Here is a 26,282-nt window from a genome sequence, read left to right as displayed (position 1 = left end):
AGGGTAGGGGGAAATAATTTTGATCCCTTTTTTTTTTTTTACTAAATCATACTTTTAGTATGACTAGTTTTATTTTAGTGACTTTTTATTGTCACTAAATAAAAACAACACTTCAAAGATGACAACAGAGGGCTTCCCTGGTGGCGCAGTGGTTGAGAGTCCGCCTGCCGATGCAGGGTACACGGGTTCGTGCCCCGGTCCGGGAAGATCCCACATGCCGCAGAGCGGCTGCGCCCGTGAGCCATGGCCGCTGAGCCTGCGTGTCCGGAGCCTGTGCTCCGAAACGGGAGAGGCCACAGCAGTGAGAGGCCCACGTACCATAAAAAAATAGAGCAACTATGAACAATCTTTGTGTCGTAATGACCTGCACACTAAATCAGCTATGTAGAGATTTCAATTAAAAAATAAAGGAGTATGATAGTGGAATTAATGGCACAATGAAATAAAACAGAGGGAGAGCTGCCTTTCAATAGCTGCTAAGCCTCTATGTTTACTAAATGATGCAGTATGTAGCCTTATGCTGTACATCAAATACCAGATGTCAAAAAACCCTGATAATTACAACTAATAACGTATTTCAATGGTAGGAAATGTAGAGAAGGTAATAATATTTAATCAAAAGTAAAACTGTGAACAAATATTGATTTGATGAAAGTTTACTATGGAGCAAATAGTATATTTTGGAGGTTCAGTGATGTATAAGGCAGTCTGTACACTCAGCAGAGTGGACATTTACATGAACATGGACTTAGATAAAATATAAAGAAGCAAAGCATCCAGGCAAAGAAAAGTTTGAAATATTTTCAGCAATTGCATGAGTTCTTGAGGGATCCTTCAGAATACACACCCTTGTGGTACAAATATCCATGTAAAATACTTTGGTAATTGAGTGTATTTGTCTTCTATTGCTTCATAACAAATTAGCCCAAGACTTAACAACTTAAAACAACACACACTGATATCTAACAGTTTGTGTAGGTCAGAAAGTTGAATATGACTTAACTGGATCCTGCAGTTCAGAATCTCTTAAAAGACTTCAACCAAGGTGTCAGCTGGGGCAGCAGTCATTTCAAGGCTCAACTAGAGGGTGGACCAGCTCTGAAGTTCACTCACATCGTTGTTGACAAGATTCAGTTCCTCATGGATTGTAAGACTATGGACCTGAGTTTCTCCTCAGTTGCTGCCTGGGTCCACCCTCAGTTCCTCACCATGTGGGCCATTCTAGAGGGCAACTCACAACATGCAGATTGTCTTGGCTCTTTGAAGTTCTTTGAAATTACCATATGAATTGTAGGATCAGCTTATCAATTTCTGCACAATGGCCGGCTGGAATTTTGATAAGGATAGCATTGAATCCACAGATCAATTTGGGAAATATTGTCATCTTAACAACATTAGCTCTTCTGATACATAAACATGGGCTGTTTTTTCATTTATTTAGGTGGTCTTTAATTTCTTCCAACAATATTTTATAATTTTCAGGGTCTATGTTTTACACTGCTTTTATTAAAAATAATCCTAACTATTGTATTCTTTTTAATGCTATTGTAAATGGAAATTTTTATTAATTTCATTTTCACATTGTTCATTTTTATGCATAGAAGTACAATTGATTTTTGTATATGGACCTTGTAACCTTCAAATTTGCTGTACTCACGTATTAGTTCTAGAGGTTTTTTTTAATGGATTCCTCAGGATAGTCTATATGCAAGATCATGTTATATGTAAATAAAGATAGTTTTACTTCTTCTCCAGTTTGTATACAGTTTATTTCATTTTATTGTTTAATTTCCCTGACTAGAACCTGGAATATAATGTTGAATAGAAATGGTAAGACCAAATATCCTTGTCTTATTCCTGATCTTAGGAGGGAAGCATCCAGTCCTTCACCATTAAGCATGATCTTAATTGTGGGCTTTTTATAGATACTCATTATCAAGTTGAATTTTCTGTCTATTCCTACTCAGTTGAGTATTTTTATCATAAAAGGCTGTTGGATTTGTCACATGATTTTTTTTTTTGGTGTCTATCCAGTTGATTATGTTTTTTTCTTTTTTTATTGTTATAGTATATTATATTAATTGATTTTTAGATGTTAAACCAACCTTACGTGTGTGTGATAAATCCCATTGACCATGGTGTATAATGCTTTTCATATGTTGTTGAATTTAACTGCTAGTGTTTTGTTGAGGGTTTTGCATCTATGTTCATAAGGATATTCATCTGTAGTTTTCTTTTATTATGATATCTTTGTCTGGTTGTGGTGTTAAGGTAATAACCAAATATACTGATGCACTTAACAGTGTCCTACATTTCTCTGAGATTCTACTGAATTTTCTTACTTTTTTCCTCTGAGTTCTTCAGACTGCATAATCTCTATAGATCTATCTCTAAGTTCATAGGATCTTTCTTCTGCCAGCTCTAATGTACTGTTGAACCTCTCTAATAAATTTTTCATTTTAGTAATTGTACTTTTCAATTGCAGGATTTCCACTTGATTCTTTTTTAATAATTTCTGTCTTTTTATTGATATGATCTATTTGATGAGTCACTGTTATCATATATTCCTTTATGTCTGTAAGTATGGTTTGTTTCAGTTCTTAGAATACATTTGAAATCTTTGTCTACTAAGTCTGGCATCTGGGCCCTTTAAAGACAGTTTGCATTGCTTACTTTATTGTCCTGTCTATAGGTCACCCTTCCAGTTTCTTTGCATATCTTGTAATTTTCTGCTTAAAACTGGACATTTTAAATAATTTTTGTAGCACTCTTGATGTTGATTCCCTCCTCCCATCTCCAGGGTTTTGTTTTTGTTATTGTTATTTACTCATCAGTTTACTTGTTTAGTATATGATTGGGAAATAAGTGAAGACTCTTTCCCTTGTAGTGTGTAGCCTCAATGCTACTCCTCAGAGGCAGCACAGTCACTCTGTCGTAACAGTATTTTTAGTAAGGTTGCTTTTACATCTTTTCCTGATGTCTCTATTAAGCTGTCTGCCTGTGGTAGACAGCTAGCCAGGTATAAAAGTTAGCTAGATAAGAACCTACAGTAATTACCAACAATATGCTTTATTGTTTTTGACAATGCCCTAGGATGCAAATTGTGCCATAGTCTGAACCACTGAAATGTGGGCCTTTTCACAGTAGTCTTTGAAGCCAGTATATGAGGCTTTTTATGACTCCAGGAGCAACCCGAGCTGTCTCTTTCCCCGATTCTGTCTAGTAAACTTTTGTTTGGTCTATTATCAGCTTGTTGTTAATCTTAATTAAAATGAAAACAACCTCCTCTTAATTGCTTATTATCAAAATCATCATTTGTTTTCAAGAGTGATCTTAGGTTTGAACTTCTTAACTCCCTGTCCCAAAAAAAGTCAGTTCCCTTCGAGAGAACTTAGGAACTCTCTCTTCTTATGGTGTGCCTCCTACCCTGGGCAAAATCTCTACACCAATGCTCCAGAGCTGAGAGTGGAGATAATGGCCCCTTCTCACAGAGTGATACCCAGATTTATGATCAGGGTGCTGGGTTGAGATAGTAGCCTCTGGTCCTCTCAGCTTGCCTCTCCTGGCTTAGAACTACCACTCTATAATTGAGCTGGAGCCAGGACAAATCATGGTTCCAGTATTCTTGGTCTGCATCTGGGGTACAGTTTCTGCTCTATGAGTGTGGCTACCTTGAGGAGGAGAGGTACCCCCTGTGTTCTTGGCTGCACCCAACGTGGGTAGGGGTTTTGCCACTTTAAACTAGAGCAAGTGGGGAAAGGGGTGGGCCATGGCTCAAATGCTACACACTTTCACTGTTCTTACCAATCTTAGTAGATTTCTTGAATAAATATTTCTTTGCTGCATCTTCTTGGTTCATTTTCCAGAGATTTAAAATGCTTGGCATTTTTAAAAAATAATTTCTACCAGGTATGGTTGTTTTGCTGGAAAAGGGACCACGGAGCTCCTCACAGCACCATTCCAGATGTCTGAACTCTATCATCATTTTTTTTTTAAGTTGCACATAGACTATTTTAAATGAAAGCTCGTGAATATTTTTTCATGCAGTGTCTTGCTGATAGTCTCTTAAAAGACTATAGATATTTCAAATGTATGTCCTTATTAAAGTATTTTCATATAACTGTCCTATTGATATAATAAAAGTTAAAAGTCTAGTTGCAAAATATGTACCCAAGAAGAGCTATTACCCATCTCTGCATATCTCTAAATGAATCATGTTTTGAATTGGAGAATAAAGGAGGACTTTCCAACTATTTTGATTTAATAAAAACTTACTCAGCTTTAACTATAGTTATGGACAATTTGTTTAGACAGAAGACATCTTTACTATTATATATTTATCACTTGGCTTTGAAAAATGAAAGGACTGATATCTATCATTTTTTAACATCTTTATTGGAGTATAATTGCTTTACAATGGTGTGTTAGTTTCTGCTATATAACAAAGTGAATCAGTTATACATATACATATGTTCCCATATCTCTTCCCTCTTGCGACTCCCTCCTTCCCACCCTCTCTATCCCACCCCTCTAGGTGGTCACAAACCACCGAGCTGATCTCCCTGTGCTATGCGGCTGCTTCCCACTAGCTATCTATTTTACATTTGGTAGTGTATATATGTCCACGCCACTCTCTTACTTTGTCACAGCTTACCATTCCCCCTCCGCATATCCTCAAGTCCATGCTCTAGTAGGTCTGTGTCTTTAATCCTGTCTTACCCCTAGGTACTTCAGGACCGTTTTTTTTTTCTTTTTTTCTTAGATTCCATATATATGTGTTAGCATACAGTATTTGTTTTCCTCTTTCTGACTTACTTCACTCTGTATGACAGACTCTAGGTCCATCCACCGCACGACAAAAAATTCAATTTCTTTTCTTTTTATGGCTGAGTAATATTCCATTGTATATATGTCCCACATCTTCTTTATCCATTCATCTGTTGATGGACACTTAGGTTACTTCCATGTCCTGGCTATTGTACATAGAGCTGCAATGAACATTTTGGTACATGACTCTTTTTGAATTATGGTTTTCTCACGGTATATGCCCAGTAGTGGGATGGTAGTTCTACTTGTAGTATTTTAAGGAACCTCCATACTGTTCTCCATAGTGACTGTATCAATCTACATTCCCACCAACAGTGCAAGAGTGTTCCCTTTTCTCCACACCCTCTCCAGCATTTATTGTTTCTAGATTTTTTGATGATGGCCATTCTGACCGGTGTGAGGTGATACCTCATTGTAGTTTTGATTTGCATTTCTCTAATGATTAGTGATGCTGAGCATCCTTTCATGTGTTTGTTGGCCATCTGTATATCTTCTTTGGATAAATGTCTATTTAGGTCTTCTGCCCATTTTTGGATTGGGTTGTTTGTTTTTTTGATACTGAGCTCCATGAGCTGCTTGTAAGTTTTGGAGATTAATCCTTTGTCAGTTGCTTCATTTGCAAATATTTTCTCCCATTCTGAGGGTTGCCTTATTGTCTTGTTTATAGTTTCCTTTACTGTGCAGAAGCTTTTAAGTTTCGTTAGGTCCCATTTGTTTATTTTTGTTTTTATTTCCATTCCTCTAGGAGGTGGGTCAAAAAGGGTCTTGCTATGATTTATGTCATAGAGCATTCTGCCTGTGTTTTCCTCTGTTTGATAGTTTCTGGCCTTACATTTAGGTCTTTAATCCATTTTGAGTTTATTTTTGTGTATGGTGTTAGGGAGTGATCTAATCTCATACTTTTACATGTACCTGTCCAGTTTTCCCAGCACCACTTATTGAAGAGGCTGTCTTTTCTCCACTGTATATTCTTGCCTCCTTTATCAAAGATAAGGTGACCATATGTGCGTGGGTTTATCTCTGGGCTTTCTATCCTGTTCCATTGATCTATATTTCTGTTTTTGTGCCAGTACCATACTGTCTTGATTACTGTAGCTTTGTAGTATACTCTGAAGTCAGGGAGCCTGATTCCTCCAGCTCCATTTTTCGTTCTCAAGATTGCTTTGGCTATTCGGGATCTTTTGTGTTTCCATACAAATTGTGAAATTTTTTGTTCTAGTTCTGTGAAAAATGCCAGTGGTAGTTTGATAGGGATTGCATTGAATCTGTAGATTGCTTTGGGTAGTAGAGTCATTTTCACAATGTTGATTCTTCAAATCCAAGAACATGGTACATCTCTCCATCTATTTGTATCATCTTTAATTTCTTTCCTCAGTGTCTTGTAATTTTCTGCATACAGGTCTTTTTTCTCCTTTGGTAGGTTTATTCCTAGATATTTTATTGTTTTTGTTGCAATGGTAAATGGGAGTGCTTTCTTAATTTCACTCTCAGATTTTTCATCATTAGTGTGTAAGAATGCCAGAGAATTCTGTGCATTAATTTTGTATCCTGCTACTTTACCAAATTCATTGCTTAGCTCTAGTAGTTTTCTGGTAGCATCTTTAGGATTCTCTATGTAGAGTATCATGTCATCTGCAAACAGTAACACCTTTACTTCTTCTTTTCTGATTTGGATTCCTTTTATTTCTTTCTCTTCTCTGGTTGCTGTGGCTAAAACTTCCAAAACTATGTTGAATAAGAGTGATGAGAATGGGCAACCTTGTCTTGTTCCTGATCTTAGTGGAAACGGTTTCAGTTTTTCACCATTGAGGATGATGTTGGCTGTGGGCTTGTCATATATGGCCTTTATTATGTTGAGGAAAGTTCCCTCTATGCCTACTTTCTGCAGGGTTTTTATCATAAATGGTTGTTGAATTGTGTCAAAAGCTTTCTCTGCATCTATTGAGATGATCATATGGTTTTTCTCCTTCAATTTGTTAATATGGTGTATCACGTTGATTGATTTGCGTTTATTGAAGAATCCTTGCATTCCTGGAATAAACCCCACTTGATCATGGTGTATGATCCTTTTAATGTGCTGTTGGATTCTGTTTGCTAGTATTTTGTTGAGGATTTTTGCATCTATGTTCATCAGTGATATTGGCCTGTAGTTTTCTTTCTTTGTGACAGCTTTGTCTGATTTTGGTATCAGGGTGATGGTGGCCTCATAGAATGAGTTTGGGAGTGTTTCTCCCTCTGGTATATTTTGGAAGAGTTTGAGAAGGATAGGTGTTAGCTCTTCACTAAATGTTTGATAGAATTCACCTGTGAAGCCATCTGGTCTTGGGCTTTTGTTTGTTGGAAGATTTTTAATCACAGTTTCAATTTCAGTGCTTGTGATTGGTCTGTTCATATTTTCTATTTCTTACTGGTTCAGTCTTGGCAGGTTGTGCATTTCTAAGAATTTGTCTATTTCTTCCAGGTTGTCCATTTTATTGGCATAGAGTTGCTCGTAGTAATCTCTCATGATCCTTTATATTTCTGCAGTGTCAGTTGTTACTTCTTTTTCATTTCTAATTCTATTGATTTGAGTCTTCCTTTTTTTCTTGATGAGCCTGGCTAGTGGTTTATCAATTTTGTTTATCTTTTCAAAGAACGATCTTTTAGTTTTATTGATCTTTGCTCTCGTTTCCTTCATTTCTTTTTCATTTATTTCTGATCTGATCTTTATGATTTCTTTCCTTCTGCTATCTTTGGGGTTAAGAAAATGGGAGTAGGAACATACATATCGATAATTACCTTAAAAGTAAATGGATTAAATGCTCCCACCAAAAGACACAGACTGGCTGAATGGATACAAAAACAAGACCCATATATTTGCTGTCTACAAGAGCACCACTTCAGACCTTGGGACACATACAGACTGAAAGTGAGGGGATGGAAAAAGATATTCCATGCAAATGGAAATCAAAAGAAAGCTGGAGTAGCAATTCTCATATCAGACAAGATAGACTTTAAAACAAAGATTATTACAAGAGACAAAGAAGGACACTACATCATGATCAAGGGATCGATCCAAGAAGAAGATATAACAATTGTAAATATTTATGCACCCAACATAGGAGCACCTCAATATATAAGGCAAATGCTAACAGCCATAAAAGGGGAAATCAACAGTAACACACCATAGTAGGGGACTTTAACACCCCAGTTTCACCAATGGACAGATCATTCAAAATGAAAATAAATAAGGAAACACAAGCTTTAAATGATACATTAAACAAGAAGGACTTAATTGATATTTATAGGACATTCCATCCAAAAACAACAGAATACACATTTTTCTCAAGTGCTCATGGAATATTCTCCAGGATAGATCATATCTTGTATCACAAATCAAGCCTTGGTAAATTTAAGAAAATTGAAATCGTATCAAGTATCTTTTCCGACCACAACGCTATGAGACTAGTTATCAGTTACAGGAAAACATCTGTGAAAAATACAAGCACATGGAGGCTAAACAATACACTACTAAGTGACCAAGAGAGCACTGAAGAAATCAAAGAGGGAAACAAAAAATACCTAGAAACAAATGACGATGGGAACACAATGACCCAAAACCTATGGGATGCAGCAAAAGCAGTTCTAAGAGGGAAGTTTATAGCAATACAATCCTACCTTAAGAAACAGGCAATATCTCAAATAAACAACCTAACCTTGCACCTAAGGCAATTAGAGAAAGAAGAATATCATCATTTCTTGACTCATTTGTTTCAATAGCCTCTTCACTGGTCTCCAGTTCCACTCTTGACCCTGTGGAGTCTGTTCTTATCAAAGTAACTACAGTGATCTTGTTAACATGTAATTCAGATTCTGTGACATTTTGTCTCAAAGCCCTTCAAACTACCTTAAAAGAGCCCACAAGGCCCTAGCATCTGGCCCCTTATATTGTGTTTTATATGCTGCCATCTCATTTTTTAATGAATAATACTTGAAAGTCTCCAGTGCGCCTCCCTTCATGCAGTCCTTGATGATGACTGTTGTTTTTCACAGTTATCACACTTGTGTTGTACTGCTCCTCCCAGTTTGGTGACTCTGGTTTTGACCCCAGTTTTCTCCTACTCTCCCTACAAGTCACTGCTAACATAATGTCATCCAGGCTCTGGGGTTCTTGAATTTGGAGGAGCATTTCCTTACCTCCCATTCTCTACACCATATACACACTCTTAAGAACAAATGAGAAAGGTATGGGTTAAAGAATATTTTAGTGACATCATCTTGTGTTAATTCAAAAGTTATCCTTGACAGTACTGAAAAGAAGTTGAAGAGAGAGGAAAGTACTGCCTTTGTCTCTTCTCCCTAAAAGTTAATTGCCTGTGTTCTAGTCTTATCTTCCCTTTTCCCTTTTCCTTGCTCCTTAAGGATGGGACCACTGGTATTTTACTTCATTTTTCATATACTTCAGTCTGTGTAATCCACTATCCTAATTCTCCATACCAAAGTTGCCATCCTACTTTCAGATTTAAGCCCTGTGATAGAAATGCAACTATAATTGCTGGTAATTTCCCCTGATAAGCTAGAATTTCTAGACTGGGTTTTCAAATTAAAACCCACTATATATTTGGAAACGATTTTTTGTATCAGTTTTTAATCCTGAAACAGGCAAAATATATTTTTAAGCTTGAAAAAGCATTAAATAATGAAATCAAATATTAATGGCATTACCTTGGAAGACAGAGCAGTGAAAGTTTGCTAAATGTTTAGTAAATGGAATATTTGTATGATCTTGAATATATTTAATTCTACTTATTGGAAACCTATGATGAGCAAAATGGTGTTCGGAAAGAAGAAAATAATAAAATCACAGTGGGGTGATTATAGGATACCAGCCAGCAAACTTGAAGCTCATTGATATGAGCATTTAAATGATTTTGTTACTGAATATAGAATGTTTATTTATAGATGGCATTTTCCAACAGTTTAAAAGTATTTCCATATATCCATGTGGTCAGTAGAGATATCCCTTCATCATTATGTCTGTTAATTTTTTCTTTTTATATTATATATACATATATTTCTCATCTCTTGTTCGAAACTATTCACAGACACAATTCATCCATTACCATATTCCTTTTCTGTGACAATATTGAAATATCACAATCCTTTGTACCTTCCTGTTAATATTCTTGTGTTTTATTTACAATAAAAGTGAATAAAACTTAGTGTGAAAAATTGCACACCTATAGATTCAACCTTTAATATATGCTATATCAAGATGAAATATTGTGTTACAATAAGTGAGCTATCCATTTGTCACTGAAAATCTTTAGCATTTGAGTGCTTTATTGTTTTAAGCATTTCAGAGAGTAACCTTTTAAAATACATAACTTACCACTTTTAAAATGGTAAATGTGTCCTAAGCATCATGACACATTTTTCACGACAGCTAAAGGTTTTCATGTTAATACAAATGATTTTACTGTACTCTTTTCCTGCTGTGCTGTCAGAGTCAGCTGTGATTATATGGATTATTTGCTCCTAAACTATGTTCACAGAATTTTTGAATTCTTGTGTCTACTTTTTCTAGTTTTCCAGTCTATTGTTTGTAATGTTGGTAGCTTTCTTTTCTAGCCATTGTCATGTTATCTGGGCCTAGTAGCCAGATTCCCATTTCAGTAAAATGAAGTGGTCAAAGTAGATGACCACTGAAACCCCTGATATCTGTAAAATTATGTGAATCTGAATTGCCCTGAGCTTGGAAATCAGGTAGAGAAGGCTTCCTAGGTTTGTTTCTAAAGTGATAATGAAAGCTCTCAATTTCACAAATGAAAAAACTGAGCTCATAAGTGACTTGTACTTGGTCACACAGGGAACCCACACTCTGCCTTGTGGTTCCTAATTCATTGCTCTCAATTGCACCATACAACACCCCAAGCAAGAGCTGATGATCTGTGGGAAAACCAGACAGTATCTTCCCAAGGTAAAATGAACCAACTTGTGTGCCCTGTTATTCTAATGGCCTTTTGTTAACCATAGTCCAGGTAATTAAGGTAATATATGTGACTTCTGCAAAGCTGAATAATAGTTGAAGAACCCAGACCTTTCTTCTGTATTGAGAGAAGTAGATGTTATTGTATAAAATTTCAAAGATTAATATGGAAAATTTCATGTATTAATGGCATAATTATCAATGCATTGTGTAACAAGCGAAAATATTTTGATTTCCCTTTCAGCTACCCATTGACAGCAGATAGGTATAGGTTTTTGGCCTTTTTACAAGTAGGATGATATTGTTTAATAAAATTCTTAGCTAGTTTATTCAAGCAGTCACTAAAGTTCTCAATTTCTGTTTTCACCAAACCTAGACCATGAAGAATAGGATAAACTTTTTGCCTGGAAATTAGAATTGGTTTTTCACTAGCTATTAATATTCATACTGCTTAGTAATGGATTTAGAGAAAAAAATGGCTTTTCTTGTCATGTGTTGTATCATGGTCAGTCCTTGACTTGCCAGTCTGGTATTGATGGGTAGATAAAAGAATTTCCCTTAGACAGAAAATTTCTACAATACATATTTATCTATTTGATTTTTTTTAGCAGAGGGGACCATCAGACACCCCCATCCCCCAAATCCCTATTTTAGCTGCAGCATCTTTTTTCTGTATAGTAGCTTTTTTTTTCCTGAACATGTTTAATCTCAAAGGAATAAATGCCACCTACAGAATGCACTTTAATATTGGGCAGCAATAATTGAAGGAAATGAACTATTTATATTACTCAGATGCATTGATATGAATCTACCAAGGTTTGCACCTGTCTGTTCTTGTTGTCATTATTTTTAGTAAGTATAAAGTCTTGAAAGTCATTCTTTCTGCTTTATGGTTTTTATGCATTTAAATAATATTTTAAGATTAACTAGAGGAGCTCCAATTCTTTTCAAGTGCTGATACATATAACAGTTGCAACAAAGATTTCCCCCTATAGGAGGTAAGCTGATAACTGCTTAAAGTAGTTGTTAATATTTAATTTACTTGCTTTAAGGTAAATAAATATTTCCTCTAAATATTAAGTTTTATTTATATAATATTTATTATAGTTTTATTTATATAATACAGAGCAATAAACTGTGCACAAAATACAAAAGAAAAATTCACGTTCCTCTGCAGAAAACAAAACTTTAACTATTTTTATACATAAAAATCTTTTATGACGTGAGTTTACCCTGTGTGTGACACAGCCTAATTGCCCTGAGTAGTAAGTTCATGTGTTTAGCTTCAGATGTATCTTGGTTCAAATTTTGCCAATTACTAGATGGGTGCCCTTAGCAAATGACTTAAAATTCCAGTGCTTTAATTATGAATGTGTAAACTGGAGATGATAGTTGTTTCTACCACATAGGTTTTTACGAGGTTTAGGTGATGTGTGTACATGTTCATATGTGTATAATGCTTAGCTAAGTGCTTGGCACATAAGTCTTTCAAAAAGCATTTGTCCTCCTCATCATCATCATCATGGCTACCATCATTCTTACCATATTTCTTCAGGAAGCATGTGATCATTCCTCTTGAAATAAGAGGTTGATGATGATTGTAAAATGACCAAGTGACTTTTTCAAGGTAATGTAATATGCACATTGGGAACAGATCCAAGATAGTCTAATTTGCTTTGCAGTCCTCCATCTATCCATCATTCAGTACTGAATGTGGTCACTAATTTTTGGTGATTCAAAGAGACCAATATCTTACCAAACATTCCAGGAAAAAGGAACATTCATGATAAAAGTTGTGTTTTTAAAGAAAATAAGCGAAATATAAAAAAAAAAAGTTGATACATGTATATGTGAACTCTTGAATCTTTGAAATTATTGCTTTCCAATTATGTCCAAAAATTTTCAGATACTTCCTCCAGTGTGAAAAAGTAACTCCCGTCTTTCATTTGTTCAGCTGTTTGTTCATTTCTTTCTTCTTTCTTCCCTTTCTTTCTCCCTCTTTTCCTTCCTTCCTCTCCTCAACAGATAATTAATGAATGTGTATTATCTACTAAGCACTTTACTTGACACCAAGAATGCAAAAATGAATGAGATGCTGCTTATTCTTGGGATATAACTTCAGTTTAACAAAACAGCATTTTGGGTTTTTGAGAGACGGGTACAGAGCCCAGCATAGCCACAAAGGAGACACGGGTTATTTATAAGAGGAAGAAAAATCATAAACAGGACAGACAATTGAGATAACACCACTTGTGAAAAATGAGTAGGTGTGCTTGAGGCAGAAGGCAGGAACAGGGCATCCAAGCAGAGGGAGCAGTATGAGAAAGGGCACAAGATAGTGCCAAAAAGAACGTGTTCCACTCTTGCGACAAAATATATATCAATATATATTGCTTCAGCAACAACCTATCTGTGGGTCAGGAAACTATTGCCTGTGGGATTTAGCTGCAGCCTGTTTTGGTATGGCTGGTCTGCTAAGAGTGGATTTTACATTTGTAAACGGTTGTAAAAATCAAGTAAACAAAGAAAAACATGTGACAGAGACATTTTGTTGCTGGCAAAGCCTAAAATATTTCCTACATAGCCCTTTGGAGAAAAAGTCTCCCAAACTTTGACCTACACACTTTGACCTATAAAGATGCAGAGGAAGGTATGTCAAATTGGAATCATAATAATGGACAGTATTTCAAGAATCCCTAATTAATGTACATCTAGCCATAATGATTATTGGTAACTTGCTGTGTCCTTAGAAATATGAAATTTGTGGAACATAAAATACATTTCTGATAATTCTTGCCCTTATGAATCTCCAAAAGGAGCATAAAATATTGAAGAAAAGAAGAAATTGATTTGGTGTCAGAAGAGGCTTTGAGTTGGGAATTAAGAGAAAATGAGCCCGTGTAGTTCATGTGGAGCCAGAATATGAAGGAACTTTTCCCTCTAGGTTTTAGGGCCTCAGGGACCCTAAATCCAACTGTTCTGATCACTTTTGCTTAAAACTCTACCTTCTGAAATTCCAGTTCTCCAGATTCTCATAACACCTCCCCTAATTAATGTATTCTAATCTACTGCTCTCCTGTTTACCTCCTAGATCAGGACTCTTATGTGCCTTTTATACATAAGATTAGGAAGTGGGCTGCTTAGCAACAAGGCATGAGAATTCTTATTTCTACATTCTGATAGGGTACAGATTAATACTTGGTCATCACTTCTGAATGCATACTCAGTACCCATTTTCACACTCTTCCTAGTGAATAAAGCCAAAGTTTGCTTGTGGAGCCAAAACGTCTAGCTAGAGGACAGATTTTTCAGCTTTTATTTCAGGTAGAGAGCATTTAACATAGTTCTGGCCAATTAGATATAAAAGTAAGTCACGGTATGGAACTTCCAGGAAAGCAGGTTAGAGATGGCTGATGTTTGCCCTTCTGCACTTTGCCTTTGTTCCTTTCTCTTGCCTAGTATGTGGTCCTATTGGCTGGAACAAAGACATTCATCTAAAACATGAAGGAAAGGCCAAGAGAATCAGAGACCTCACTTCTGGCATTCTTGAACTTCTGAACCAACCACTCATCTCTGGATTTCCAATTACTCAAGAAAAATAAGCACTTTTCTTTTTCTCAATCCACTGTTTCTTGCTTTTCTGATGCAAAGTTTGACCATTTCCTATCCAGTGCTTTTCCATTGCATTTTTTCTCTTAAGCTGTTTTGAGATTTGCCTACATCCAAACTGCCCCATTGTCTAAAATTTGTAGACCCTTCAAAGGAATATTTATATAGAATACCCTAAACATGGCCTAACACTTTTTAAGAAGTGTTGATAGTGAAAATTTTACGCCTAATTATCAATCAATTATTAGATAGCAGTTTTGTGAGTGAATTCTTAGAATGCTTAATAATAGCATAATTAACTTTCAGTGACAGATTTTCATTTTATTGCTTCAATGACCAAACTTGTTTTTAATTAATAAATGATTGTGAGCTAATCAAAAGCCAAGGTTTGCAAGATTTTTTAAAAAATTTAACTCCTGCTCTACTGAGTATACCCTATTCAAATTGGATAGTCCATCAAAAGCAGTAGTTACAACATGTTTTTCGTTTTCTTTTCTTTTATTCTCTTTTGTTTTTCAATTTGAAAAATTCAGCTAGATAGTTTCTTTTATGCTTTATCGGTAGGGGCTGAACATTTTCATCATTCTGTAATCACCTCTTCAGAGTCAACATTTCAGTTCCATGCAGTCACTTCTGCAGTAACCTGAGCAATATGAGAAATTGTTTTCAAACATGTTGACAGTGGAGAGAGTTAAAGCTGGTTAATAATATAGTAGAACTGAAGGGCTTGAACTGGAGTTGTTTTGAGACGAAAACTGTATTGAAACTTTGATTTCCAAATATCATGCCACTTTAACATGAAAATAACAAAATGGAAGTATAATATTTGGTATGGCATGTCTACAGAAACGTATAGTAATTTACCCATCTTTATAGACAGTTACTTAAGTCATCATAATTTAAGTTTTTTTATTATATACGTACCATTTATTAACATAAGCTTTTTGTCTGATGAAATTTATTTCACATGGTAGTAAAGTTTCCACAAAATTGGAAACAATCACAGATGGGAATTATTTTAACTCCTAGAGAAGGCACAGGATGTCACAGAGGACAACATGTAATAACCCTTTGTATTTTGGAGGTGGGGGAGAAAATTTACAACCAGAGGGATGGCTCATTCCTACACCAAATGTTTAAAGCATTTTTCCATAAATGCATTAAGCTGGCATTAAGGGGAAAAATGACTCCTAAGGGAAATCTCAGCTTGACTCAAAAATAATATTAGAAATATATTCCATTGCTCAGAGTAAGTAATAGTTTATGCAAATCTATTTCTGCAAAGTGATGCGTTTAAATTAATGATTCTAAACCATCAGCTATATAACTGTGGAAGCATCCAAAAAGTTAGGAAATGTGAGCAAAATTTTAAAATGAAGGACATTCCAGCCAGTTTCAAAAAGGACAAGTTGCCTTCCTCTGTTTGTCTACCACACACACACACACACACACACACACACACACACACACACACCCCTAGCCATTTCATCTAAACCAGAGCTTTATTTCATGAACATAGGCAATCAGGTAGAAGATTTTTAAAAATTATTTAATACTTGCTGTGTATAGATATTTGAGGTACTAAGAATGGAAATATATGGGAAGGTAAGTTAGTTACATTATTTACTTGAGATAAAATTACAGATGAACGTATTGTGAAAATGCTGTGATTTGTATTAAGCAAAATTATCTTGAGTACCTTCTTTTTGCACGTTTCTGCTTATAGTAACTATAGAAATGATATCATAATGGAATGGATCATACTATTCTTGTTTCCATCTCTTAACACATTTACAAAGAATCTTGAATGTTATTCCTTCCAGGTTAAAGGCATTGTTAGAAGCTCTAAATATTTACTATCTGGTATCATTTCTCTTGTCACTAACTTACATCTAGAACTAGATCTTTCCATGCAGCAGAGGCAACAATGAAGAGAAAGGTACTAAAATGCAGATCTAGTATTTCCTGAGATAGCCTGATATCACATCTTTGCTGCCCCAAACTCTTCACAGGTCTTTGCTTTCCTCTTTATTAAGCTCTTCTCAAGAACCCATCATTATAAGCATTCTCTTGAATCCTCCCTGAACTCCTTTACATTTCTTGGTTCTTCAAACTCCCTTGCAAAGTCTCAACTCCTTTTAAATCCAAATCTCTACCTAGTCCACTCCTGTACCCCTGAAAATTAATGTGGCTAGGATCAACACTTAACTGTTCTCACTTTAAAACCATGACCACAGACCTCAAGTGGAGCTCAATACTGCCTGGAAGTTACACAGCAAGTCCTTATTTTGTTCACATTCTTACTCTCCTGGATCACTGTTTCATACCTTCTCTTTCTGCAAACTACTGCACGTCTTGCCCCATCTTCATTCTCAACTGATGAGTTTCTTATTTCACTGAAAAAAAAAAAAAAAAAAGTCAAGCAATTGAAAGAGGACTTCCACATGGCCCCATTACTACAACTACTACTTCAACGTGGTGATAACAAAATGTAAATATAATAATAGGTTTGATTTTAATTTGAAACGTGAGCATGTCTATACAGAAAAGAAAACATAAAAATTATAATAATCTTCAGAGCTAGTTACTCAAGTGGTCCTAATTATTTAGTACAATCTTTTTGAATATGTAGGTACCCCTTATTACCATAAACTGTGTTAACAGTGACCTAAATATTCGTCGTGGCTTGGCATGCTGTGAGGGCAGCACACAATCCTGGTTTCTGTCTTGAAACAACGAATAAAAGAGCTAGAAATGCAAAGACCAAATTCTGTCCTTTTGCACTCAATCACGTCCCTTCCCAACTGTTCGAGAATATCATTCCAGGGCCCCTCCCAGAAGGCCCGGCAGGGACCTGGCCCTGCGCATCCAGAGCTTGGGCGGCGCACAGCACCAGCGCCAGCGCCGCGACCCGCGTCTTCGCGCGGGGCGGGATACGCACCTGCAGATCCTGGGCGAACTGGCGATGGAGAGCTGGGAGACCCCTACCGGCAAGCGCTGGCGGCCGCCGCCGCCTCCAGAAAGGGCCAGGTCCTGGAGGCGGGCTTCGGTGCGGCCATGACAGCTACGAAGGTGCAGGAGGCCCACATCGACGAGCACTGGATCGTTGAATGCAACGACGAAGTTTTCCAGCGGCTCCAGGACTGGGCTCAGCGGCCTCCCCGCAAGGTGGTTCCCTTGAAAGGCCTGTGGGAGAAGGTGGCGCCCCACCTGACAGACAGTCACTTCGATGGGATCCTGTACGACACGTACCCGCTGTGTGAGGGGACCCGGCACACACACCAGTTCAACCTCATTAGGGACCATGCCCTTCCGCCTGCTGAAGCCAGGGAGCATCCTCACCTACTGCAACCACACCTCCTGGGGGAGCTGATGAAGTCCAAGTACTACTCAGACATCACCACCGTGTTCCAAGAGACGCAGGTGTCTGCCCTGCTGAAGGCGGGCTTCAGGCGGAAGAACATCCACACACAGGTCACGACCGACTACCGCTACTACCCCTTCCGGTGGATGATCACGCCCGGTCACCAAGCATTGAGGCCACTGGGCCCACCCGCTCAGCGCCCACAAAGCCCTGCGGACTCCAGGCTTCAGGTACTCCCAACTCCCACGACCCTACTCAGCACCTTAGTGGCCAGGAGTGCAGGCTCTGGCCTCGCAGCCCGAGCCAGACCCACGCCAGCTGCGTGACATCAGCAAGCTTCCCTGGCCTCTGCAACGGGATTACCACTACCTTCCTCCTAGGGTCCTGAGGATGAAATAAACACTAACGCTGGGGTTGGCCAATCAAAAAATGTTAAATATATATATAATTTAAATTATATATATAAAAAACTGTAATTCCATTAGTTCTCCCCTGTCTTCTAAATCATTACCCTTTCTATAAACATACAGCTATTTCTCCAATCTTTAGATAGTCCTGTGCTTATGGTGTTTCTCCAACTACAGCACCATTTCTTGACTCTTCATTTTAGCAAAACTTCTTAAAATCGTTGTTATACTCACTCTCACCATTTCAGCTCCCTCTAGACTCTCTTAAATCCACTCTGATTTTCTTGCCCTTCACCACTCCACCAGATCTTCTCTTTTCCAGTTCATTAAAGGACATCCAGTGTTAAACCCAATGGGCAATTCTTAGTTCTCCTTGGAAATTCCTGGTGTTCCTCCCATCTCACTTGCAATACTCTTTCTGAGTGTATTTTCTGGATTTCTTCTCTCCTCTCTGCCTTCTTGATGTTAATCTGTCCCAAAGACTTAGCCTTCCTCTTCTCTCTGTTTACACATTCATTCTGTTGGTGATCTTAGTGAGTTTTATGACTTTAAATAAAATTGGTATCTTGAGCTCTCCAGCTGAACTTGCTCCTCTAAATGCTAAACTTATTTATTTGACTTCCCAATTGAATGGGAAGACATTAGACATCCAATTGAATGCCTAATGTCAAACATTTGTCCTTTCTCCCCCAAACCTGTTTAATTTTTTTTATTATTTTTTATTTATTTATTTATTTATTTTGTGGTACGTGGGCCTCTCACTGTTGTGGCCTCTCCCGTTGTGGAGCACAGGCTCCAGACGCGCAGGCTCAGCAGCCATGGCTCACGGGCCCAGCCGCTCTGCAGAATGTGGGATCTTCCCGGACCAGGGCACGAACCCGTGTCCGCTGCATCGGCAGGCGGACTCTCAACCACTGCGCCACCAGGGAAGCCCAACCTGTTTAATTTTTAAACTTTCCAGACTCACTTGATGGAAATTCTATCCTTCTAGTTGAGCACCTTGTCTCATCTTGCATATTCAATCTATCATCAAATTCTGTGGCTCCACCTTCACAATATATCCAGAATAAAATCACTTTTCACCAGTTACATTGTCCCCACCCTGGTCCAAGCTATCATTATCTCTCACTTAGATTGTTACCAAAACCTAGTAACCGGCTCCTACTTTCCTCCTTACTTCCTTTCAGTCAGCTGTCAACATAGAAGCCAGAAGAATTTTTTTTTTTAATTGTAGTCTAGATCATCTGTCTGCTCAGAACTTCCCAGTAGCTTCTCATCTCATTCAAGGTAAATACCAACATCCTTATTGTGGCACATTAAGGACTTAAATGCTCTGCACCCCTTCCTTCTTGTCAGTGACACTGCATCATACAACCTCTGTAAAAGCATAGTCGATGTGAATGGTGCCCCCTGGAGTTGTTCAGTAAATAACTGACAAGGCTACTTGCAGCAGTGCCACCTCTTGACATTATCTCTTGCTACTCTCCCCCTTTGCTAACGCTGCTCCAAAAGCAACTGAATTCTTATTCTTCCTCAAAAATACCTGAGGTTCTTTCAACTCACAACAATGTATGTACTGTCCTTCTGCCTGGAATGATCTTCTCCAAGTTATCTGTATGACTTAATCTCTTACAACTTTAGACCTTGTTTCAAAATATTACCTTCTCCATGAATAATCTATTTAATATTGCAACCCATACCCCTTCATTCCTCTCCTTTTCTCTGCTTTATTTTTCCCAGTAGCTCTTAGCCCTTCTAATATAATATACAATTTACCTACTTGTTTTGTGTAATCTTGGTCTCACCCCACTAAAATATAAGCTTCCCTATGGCAGGAATTTCTGTCTGTTTGTTCAATGCTGTATCCTCTGCAACAAATGGCTCCTAGTATGTTATTATGCATAATAAATATATATTGAATGATTGTCAATGAAGTGGGACTTCTGGATACCAAAAGTTAGCAATGAAAATGCTTAATCAACCACATTTTATACAGTGTGAATGAAGACTTGCTTAGTCTTTGTGTTAGTTCTTTTCAAGCAGCTAAGTAGACCTTCAGCAGGGTCAAGAATATTAAAGGGATGTGTCTCAGTTGCCCAAAATAGCTCTACTTAGAATTGGAAAGTTCACACTATAGAAGAAATACTATTGCTGTGCTATTCCTATTTCAAAAGAAAAATCCATTTGTAACACAGAGCTCTCCAGAGATTTGTCACCATTTACTAGGCTTCAGTCCAAAAAGTGTAAGGACTGACCCAGCCAATTTCCAGGGTCACACAGTCATTGCTTTTATCACTTATGAAAACAGAAGACAATTTCAGTTCCAAACACTGTGCAAAATCAATGATCCTAGGATCATTCTCAAAGTTGACAAGTGATTCCACATTGTCCTTATTAAAAGGAAAATTAGATAATGAGATCTGTTTCCTTTAGCACCAGTGTCACTCCCTAGAAATTGTATATTTAGGAAGACAAATCAATACTTTAAGTTCAAAAAGTTACTGTTCAGGCTCCCCTGGTGGCACAGTGGTTGAGAGTCTGCCTGCCGATGCAGGGGACACGGGTTTGTGCCCCGGTCCGAGAAGATCCCACATGCCGCGGAGCGGCTAGGCCCATGAGCCATGGCCGCTGGGCCTGCGCATCCGGAGCCTGTGCTCCGCAACGGGAGAGGCCACAGCAGTGAGAGGCCCGCGTACCGCAAAAAAAAAAAAAAAAAGTTACTGTTCAATGAACTATCTCTTTACCACAAGTACATTCATTTATGCAAAAATCATTTTATTTTTCTTTTCTATTCATTTATTAAATTTCTATGATGAATTTAATAAAAAATTTTATTTGCTATTTCCTTTAAAAAATATTTATTCAACACCAACAATGTGCCAGTCATGGTGCTAACACTGGGACTATTAAACCATCCTAAATGTATTAGGTCTAGTTTCACAAGCCATATCTCCTGGAGTGTAAACAGAAGGTCATAATAATAGGGAAAACTGCCATTTGTCTGGCTCTTTCTCCTCTCTGTATCAGGACCTCCAACCATTATTCAGGCTACTGTCCAGCTATTTGTGGTAGCTGTAGGAAATATCTCTTATATGTCCATGAGTCCAATCCTCCCAACTCCTAGTTTTCTCCTTTTCTTCTCTGGTTCTCTATGGTGTGCCAGGTCTTCTAAAGAGTATCTACCAATGACTGACCACAGATTGTTCTTTCCACCTCTGCATATGATGCCTGCAGTTCTTTTTGCCCGTATATTAGGACGTGTTTATCCTATGAAGGGGTATTGCTTTACGTGCTGGCACAAAGGTGCTTGCAAGTCATCAGAATTAATCCATTAGAGCAATGTTCTTTCAGTGCAATCCATTCCCCTTCTTTTGTTATAACATGATTTCACCATGGGGTTCACCTGTGACTTTTATTATTTAAATAGACTAGTCTCCTAGTTATTTTCTCTATACACTAGTCATTGATCAACATAGGATTTAACAGTCATATATATAACATGATAGTATCTAGCTAAACAAATAGGTGTTTCGCATGTATCAATGAGTTTTCTTGGAGAAATGCTGGGCAGTGCTTTAGCAAACTCTTCTTCTAGTTTTCCTAGTTTCCAACCACTGACATCTCACCTGAACCTCTTAAACCTTTTATACTTATTAGAAAGGGGAAAGACCACTTGTATCAGTCAGATTTCCATGATAGACGCAGAAGCCATTTGGAACTTTTTGAAAGGGAGTTTTTATTCAGCGATCTAAGTGCTTCCAAAAACTTTGGAAGGGCTGATGGAGCAGATTCTAGGCTGTACTCTTCTGGGACTTTGCAGAGCCAGACAGAACTGGTTCCCTAGTGGGGCCACTGCTTTTAAAGCTGCCACTGGAGCTCTGACAGAAGCAAGAAGTTTTCACCGCTGCCCTGCAAATGGGCGCCAAATACTGCTTCAGAAAAGATCTTACGTACCAGCAACAGGAGCCAGGAGCTGCCAGACTTTAGCATCTGCCCACCTGCTTCCTTCTGACATCTATCCTAAGTACTTCTAATTGGCTGAAACTTGTTTGCATCAAAAATGATAGCGGCAGAGTTTGGGAAATGTATAATTTTGCTTTATAACCCCCCCCAAGTAAAAATAGAGTGGTAGGAGTTCGAATTCAGAACTATATATTAAAATCAATTCCCTTTTGTCAGTAAAGTGCTTCTAGTCATTAACTTGGAGCAGGGAGAGAGGGTCACAGTAGTAGCAACCTAGTAGAAAGGCAAAAGCAATGAATTTAGAGGACTTGGGTATAATTCTAGCTCTGACATTTGTGAACATGAGTAAGTCATTTGCTTTCTCTGAGCCTCAGTTTCCACATTTGATAATCCAGGCCACCTCACAGGGTAATTATGAGGATAATGTTAGACATGAATGTAAAAACACTTCATGACTATCAGGTACTAAGCAATTGCAAGCAGATAGGATCAGTAAGAATGACTAAAGAAAAATTAAATGAGATCATTTCCATTACGTTAGATGTTTGGTGCTAAATATATTTTCTAGTTTTGGAAAAATGATGACCCTGTTTTTATATAGTCTGTAAGTTACCACATTATCTCATTTTCCAATCAACTGGGAATTTCATGTAAATAGGAATGATCAAGTTAAGCTTCCCATAAACATTTGTGGTGTTATCTCATATTATGATATCATAGAACTCCTAGATCTTTTCAAAGACATTGTTTTAATAAATAATAAAAGCCACGTTTGAATTAGTTTACTCTGTCATTTACATGTCTAATTTTGTAGTCTCCAATGCTTCCTATATTCACATTAGAAAGTCTTTCAAATTTTGCAATTTTTGTGATCTTGTGTAAATATATGTTTAGCTCACTTTTTAGTTTACCAAGTCACTGGGAAGGGTGTTTTAAGCTCTGGACAGTAAAGAATGAAGGTTTCTATAGAAAGCCCCTTGATAACAGAAAAAGAGTTTGACTAGGGAATTACTTTTCATTTTGTGTTATCATTTAGATTGAAAAAATATAAACTCATAATTATCTAGTGTGATTTACTATTTTGATTGAGCTCCAGTTGTCAGTGTGATAAGATGACCTTATAAGCAGTAGAACATTAAGCTCCCAGAAATCAATAAATATAATAAAATCCTTTTACTTCCTTCCTACTCACCAAATCAATTGCTTTTTACCTTCTGGTTTCTTCATGAAAGTTCTACAGTTCATTTTACTACCTGTCAAAAGTGAAATGTCTTTTTTTTCTGAAGAGATACAGCTGTTTAATATTTCAATTCTCTCATTTTTTTTTTTTATCTCTTTGCTTCTGGAAGATTCGCACACTTATCTAGCGTTCTGGGCCCAAAATTTGAAATAAAATATTAAACAGTGGTAAAAAATGGACACTAACAAAATGATTGGTGAAGGCTATTAGGATTCATACACCAATGATTTTGTTATTCTTCTAGTCATGGGACAAGACAGTTATGAAACCTCGGTATGAATCGCTTGAAAGAGTAATAAGAGTATAACAGATTGTCTTCCCCCTTTTTGTAAATCAGAACCACTTCTCTAAGCAACAGTCATACAAATTCTATTTACCAGACAGAAAGGTTTGAACACCCTTGACCTTAGATTTCTCTCATGAGAAAGTTCATCTGTATCTCATACCCAGTGCATCCACATCTTGGCTACTCTGCGATACTCATCCTCAGAACACTTTGTGACAATTCACTGGGCAACATGGAACTAACCAGAGATCTAAGGCTTTTTCCAGTACATGCTTCCCAGTGAGTGTCAGGGTAACAGTAGTTGCCTGCTCCCTCTGGTAGTCCTAGTAGTTTTGTTACTGGACTTTTCCAACTTTGCTTTATATTGAAAATACAGGCTCCTGGAAGAAGTATTTTTCCTCTGCACACACAAAGAAATGAATTTTCCCCAATACCTAGCCAAAGACTCCAGATCACTTTACAGCATTGATTTCATAATTCAGTCTTTCTACAGTCACTTATTGTAATAGATGTTAGAAAACACATACTCCTAGTGAAAGAGAGGTGAATTTGGCCATACAATGAGGATCATTCCATAAAAGGAAGAATGAAGGAAACTTGCAAAATATTTAGGGCCCATCTTCTGAACTGAACGTGGCGTATGACTTAGGTATTGTAGATATGTGACCCATTCACTACTTGCTTATTATGCCAAACTGAATTCTTTTCCTATGCTGTGTGTCATGTAATAGAAAATATAAATGGCAATTGTCAAGTCAACACTTTTGTGTTCTGTTTATTGATTCAATCAGCCTTCATGTATTACTGTATATTGTCATTTATAACCTCAGTTGATGAGATTCAATCCTGTAAGGCATCTTTATAAAGCAGATAAGCATTTAAAGGGAGAAATATAAAGAAGCGGAAATTAGAAGCCTGCAGATCTGTATCGTGTACTTCACAATATAATACCATTCTTCGACAATTTTTTTCATATTCTTGTTTTAAATTTATACCTCTTTTCCTTTAGAGTTGACTGTCTACCCAAGGCAAGCATCTCATAGTAAACAGTAGGCTTTATAAAAATAAATTGAGCTGCTAAGACCCAAAACCAATCTTCACTTTTCCTTTACCGTCAGTATCCAAAACATCACTGAATCTTGTGTGGCATTTATCCCCAGGCTTTTAATCCGACCACCAACAATCAAGTTTAGGTACTCATGTGCCCTCTAATCTGCGCCATTGTAATAGCTTCCTAATGCACAGCCTTGATTCATTTCTTCCCCACTTCTAGTTCATCTTAACATGTTGTGACTATATCCTTCTTCCCAAGACATAGAGCAGATCATGGCCCTCCATGCTCACAGAGCTTCCTGTCTATACTATTCAAATAGAATAAATCCCAATCCCTTAGGTCAACAGTAAAAGCTTATCACATTATGGTTCATACCTACCTTTCTGGTTGTCTTCAACATCATAGACACACACACACACACACACACACACACACACACACACACACACACACACACACACACACACACACACACACACCCCACATTGGGCTATTCTGTCTTCCATATTTGGGTACTTACTCAAGTGGCACCTTTTTTTTTTTTTTTTTTGTATCTGTCTGAGAAAGGGCCATATCTTCTTCCTGTCTTCCCCCCAAACCTTCTATTTTCAAAATTCAGAGTTAATCTTAGCTACACACCACATGCCCAAAGTATTTACTATGTCTATCATAGGATTATAAAACTCTACCCTATTAGTTTTTATATTTCTCATCATTAGCATAGATGTTTGTGGAAACAATTTTAGTTGAATTCAATTGACCACACTCCATATGATGTTGTTCTGGCTTTCTTTTAGGAACATGGAATACCTGTCAACATGGGCTATGCTGTGGCACCACATCACTCAGGGGTCTACCCAGTTCATATTCAGCTGTATGCAGCTTGGAAGAAGGTCTGGGGTATTCAGGTCACCAGCACTGAAGAGTATCCACATTTGAAACCTGCACGGTACCGAAAGGGCTTCATTCACGATAGCATCATGGTGAGCATATACTGCTGTGTGTATTGAAGGTTCTTAGTATCTGCATGTGGTATGAAGACAAAATCTAACTTCAGAAATCTTTTACATGAGTATCATAAACCCTTGCCTACCATGGTGGGCACACATTAATACATTGCTTACCCATAGACTTGCTTCTTAAGCTGTGAGGTAGTTTTGGCAAATTCAAGGCAAAGCTCAAAATATTGGAAACAAGCTTCATACAGGTCATCCACTGCAGTTTCTGGATTAAAGTTTTGTCTAGGGACCTTATACTTCTGGAGAGTTTTTCCATGTCTATTAAACACCTCTCAAGTCACTACACCATCAACAGACAGAATCCAACAAATAGCATCGAAAGCTAAATTTATCTTCTCAGTTTATTTTGGCTTTCAGACACTCAAGAATCTTAAGATAGCATTTTTCATTGTTCTTTTTCTTGCATACTATGAAAACAAAGGTATAAATTTTTTTTCAGATAAATTAACTGAAAAAATAATAATCTGATGTAAGAATGATATGCTCCTATAAATGAGAATAAAACCAAGTGAATATTAGATGGGAATTTATAATTATTCATTGGA

General features: G+C 37.3%; 1 protein-coding gene and 1 pseudogene across 2 annotated transcripts in view; both read left to right on the top strand.

Annotated features, from left to right (window-relative positions):
* LOC309821971 (bifunctional heparan sulfate N-deacetylase/N-sulfotransferase 4) overlaps nt 1–26,282 on the top strand; it is a gene marked incomplete at both ends in the record, with an annotated part of 247,062 nt that overhangs the window by 106,474 nt on the left and 114,306 nt on the right. The window contains one exon of the mRNA XM_082653541.1: nt 25,516–25,701. Within this exon, the coding sequence (XP_082509667.1) occupies nt 25,516–25,701 (186 nt within the window). The remainder of the gene's footprint in view (nt 1–25,515; nt 25,702–26,282) is intronic.
* LOC309821794 (guanidinoacetate N-methyltransferase-like) lies at nt 17,343–18,094 on the top strand (annotated as a pseudogene). The gene has a single exon. The product of its transcript is annotated as a guanidinoacetate N-methyltransferase-like (transcript).

Source organism: Grampus griseus (genome assembly GCF_964374135.1).
Source record: "Grampus griseus genome assembly, chromosome: 4".
NCBI lineage: Eukaryota > Metazoa > Chordata > Mammalia > Artiodactyla > Delphinidae > Grampus > Grampus griseus.
This window is presented reverse-complemented; position numbering and strand designations above follow the sequence as displayed.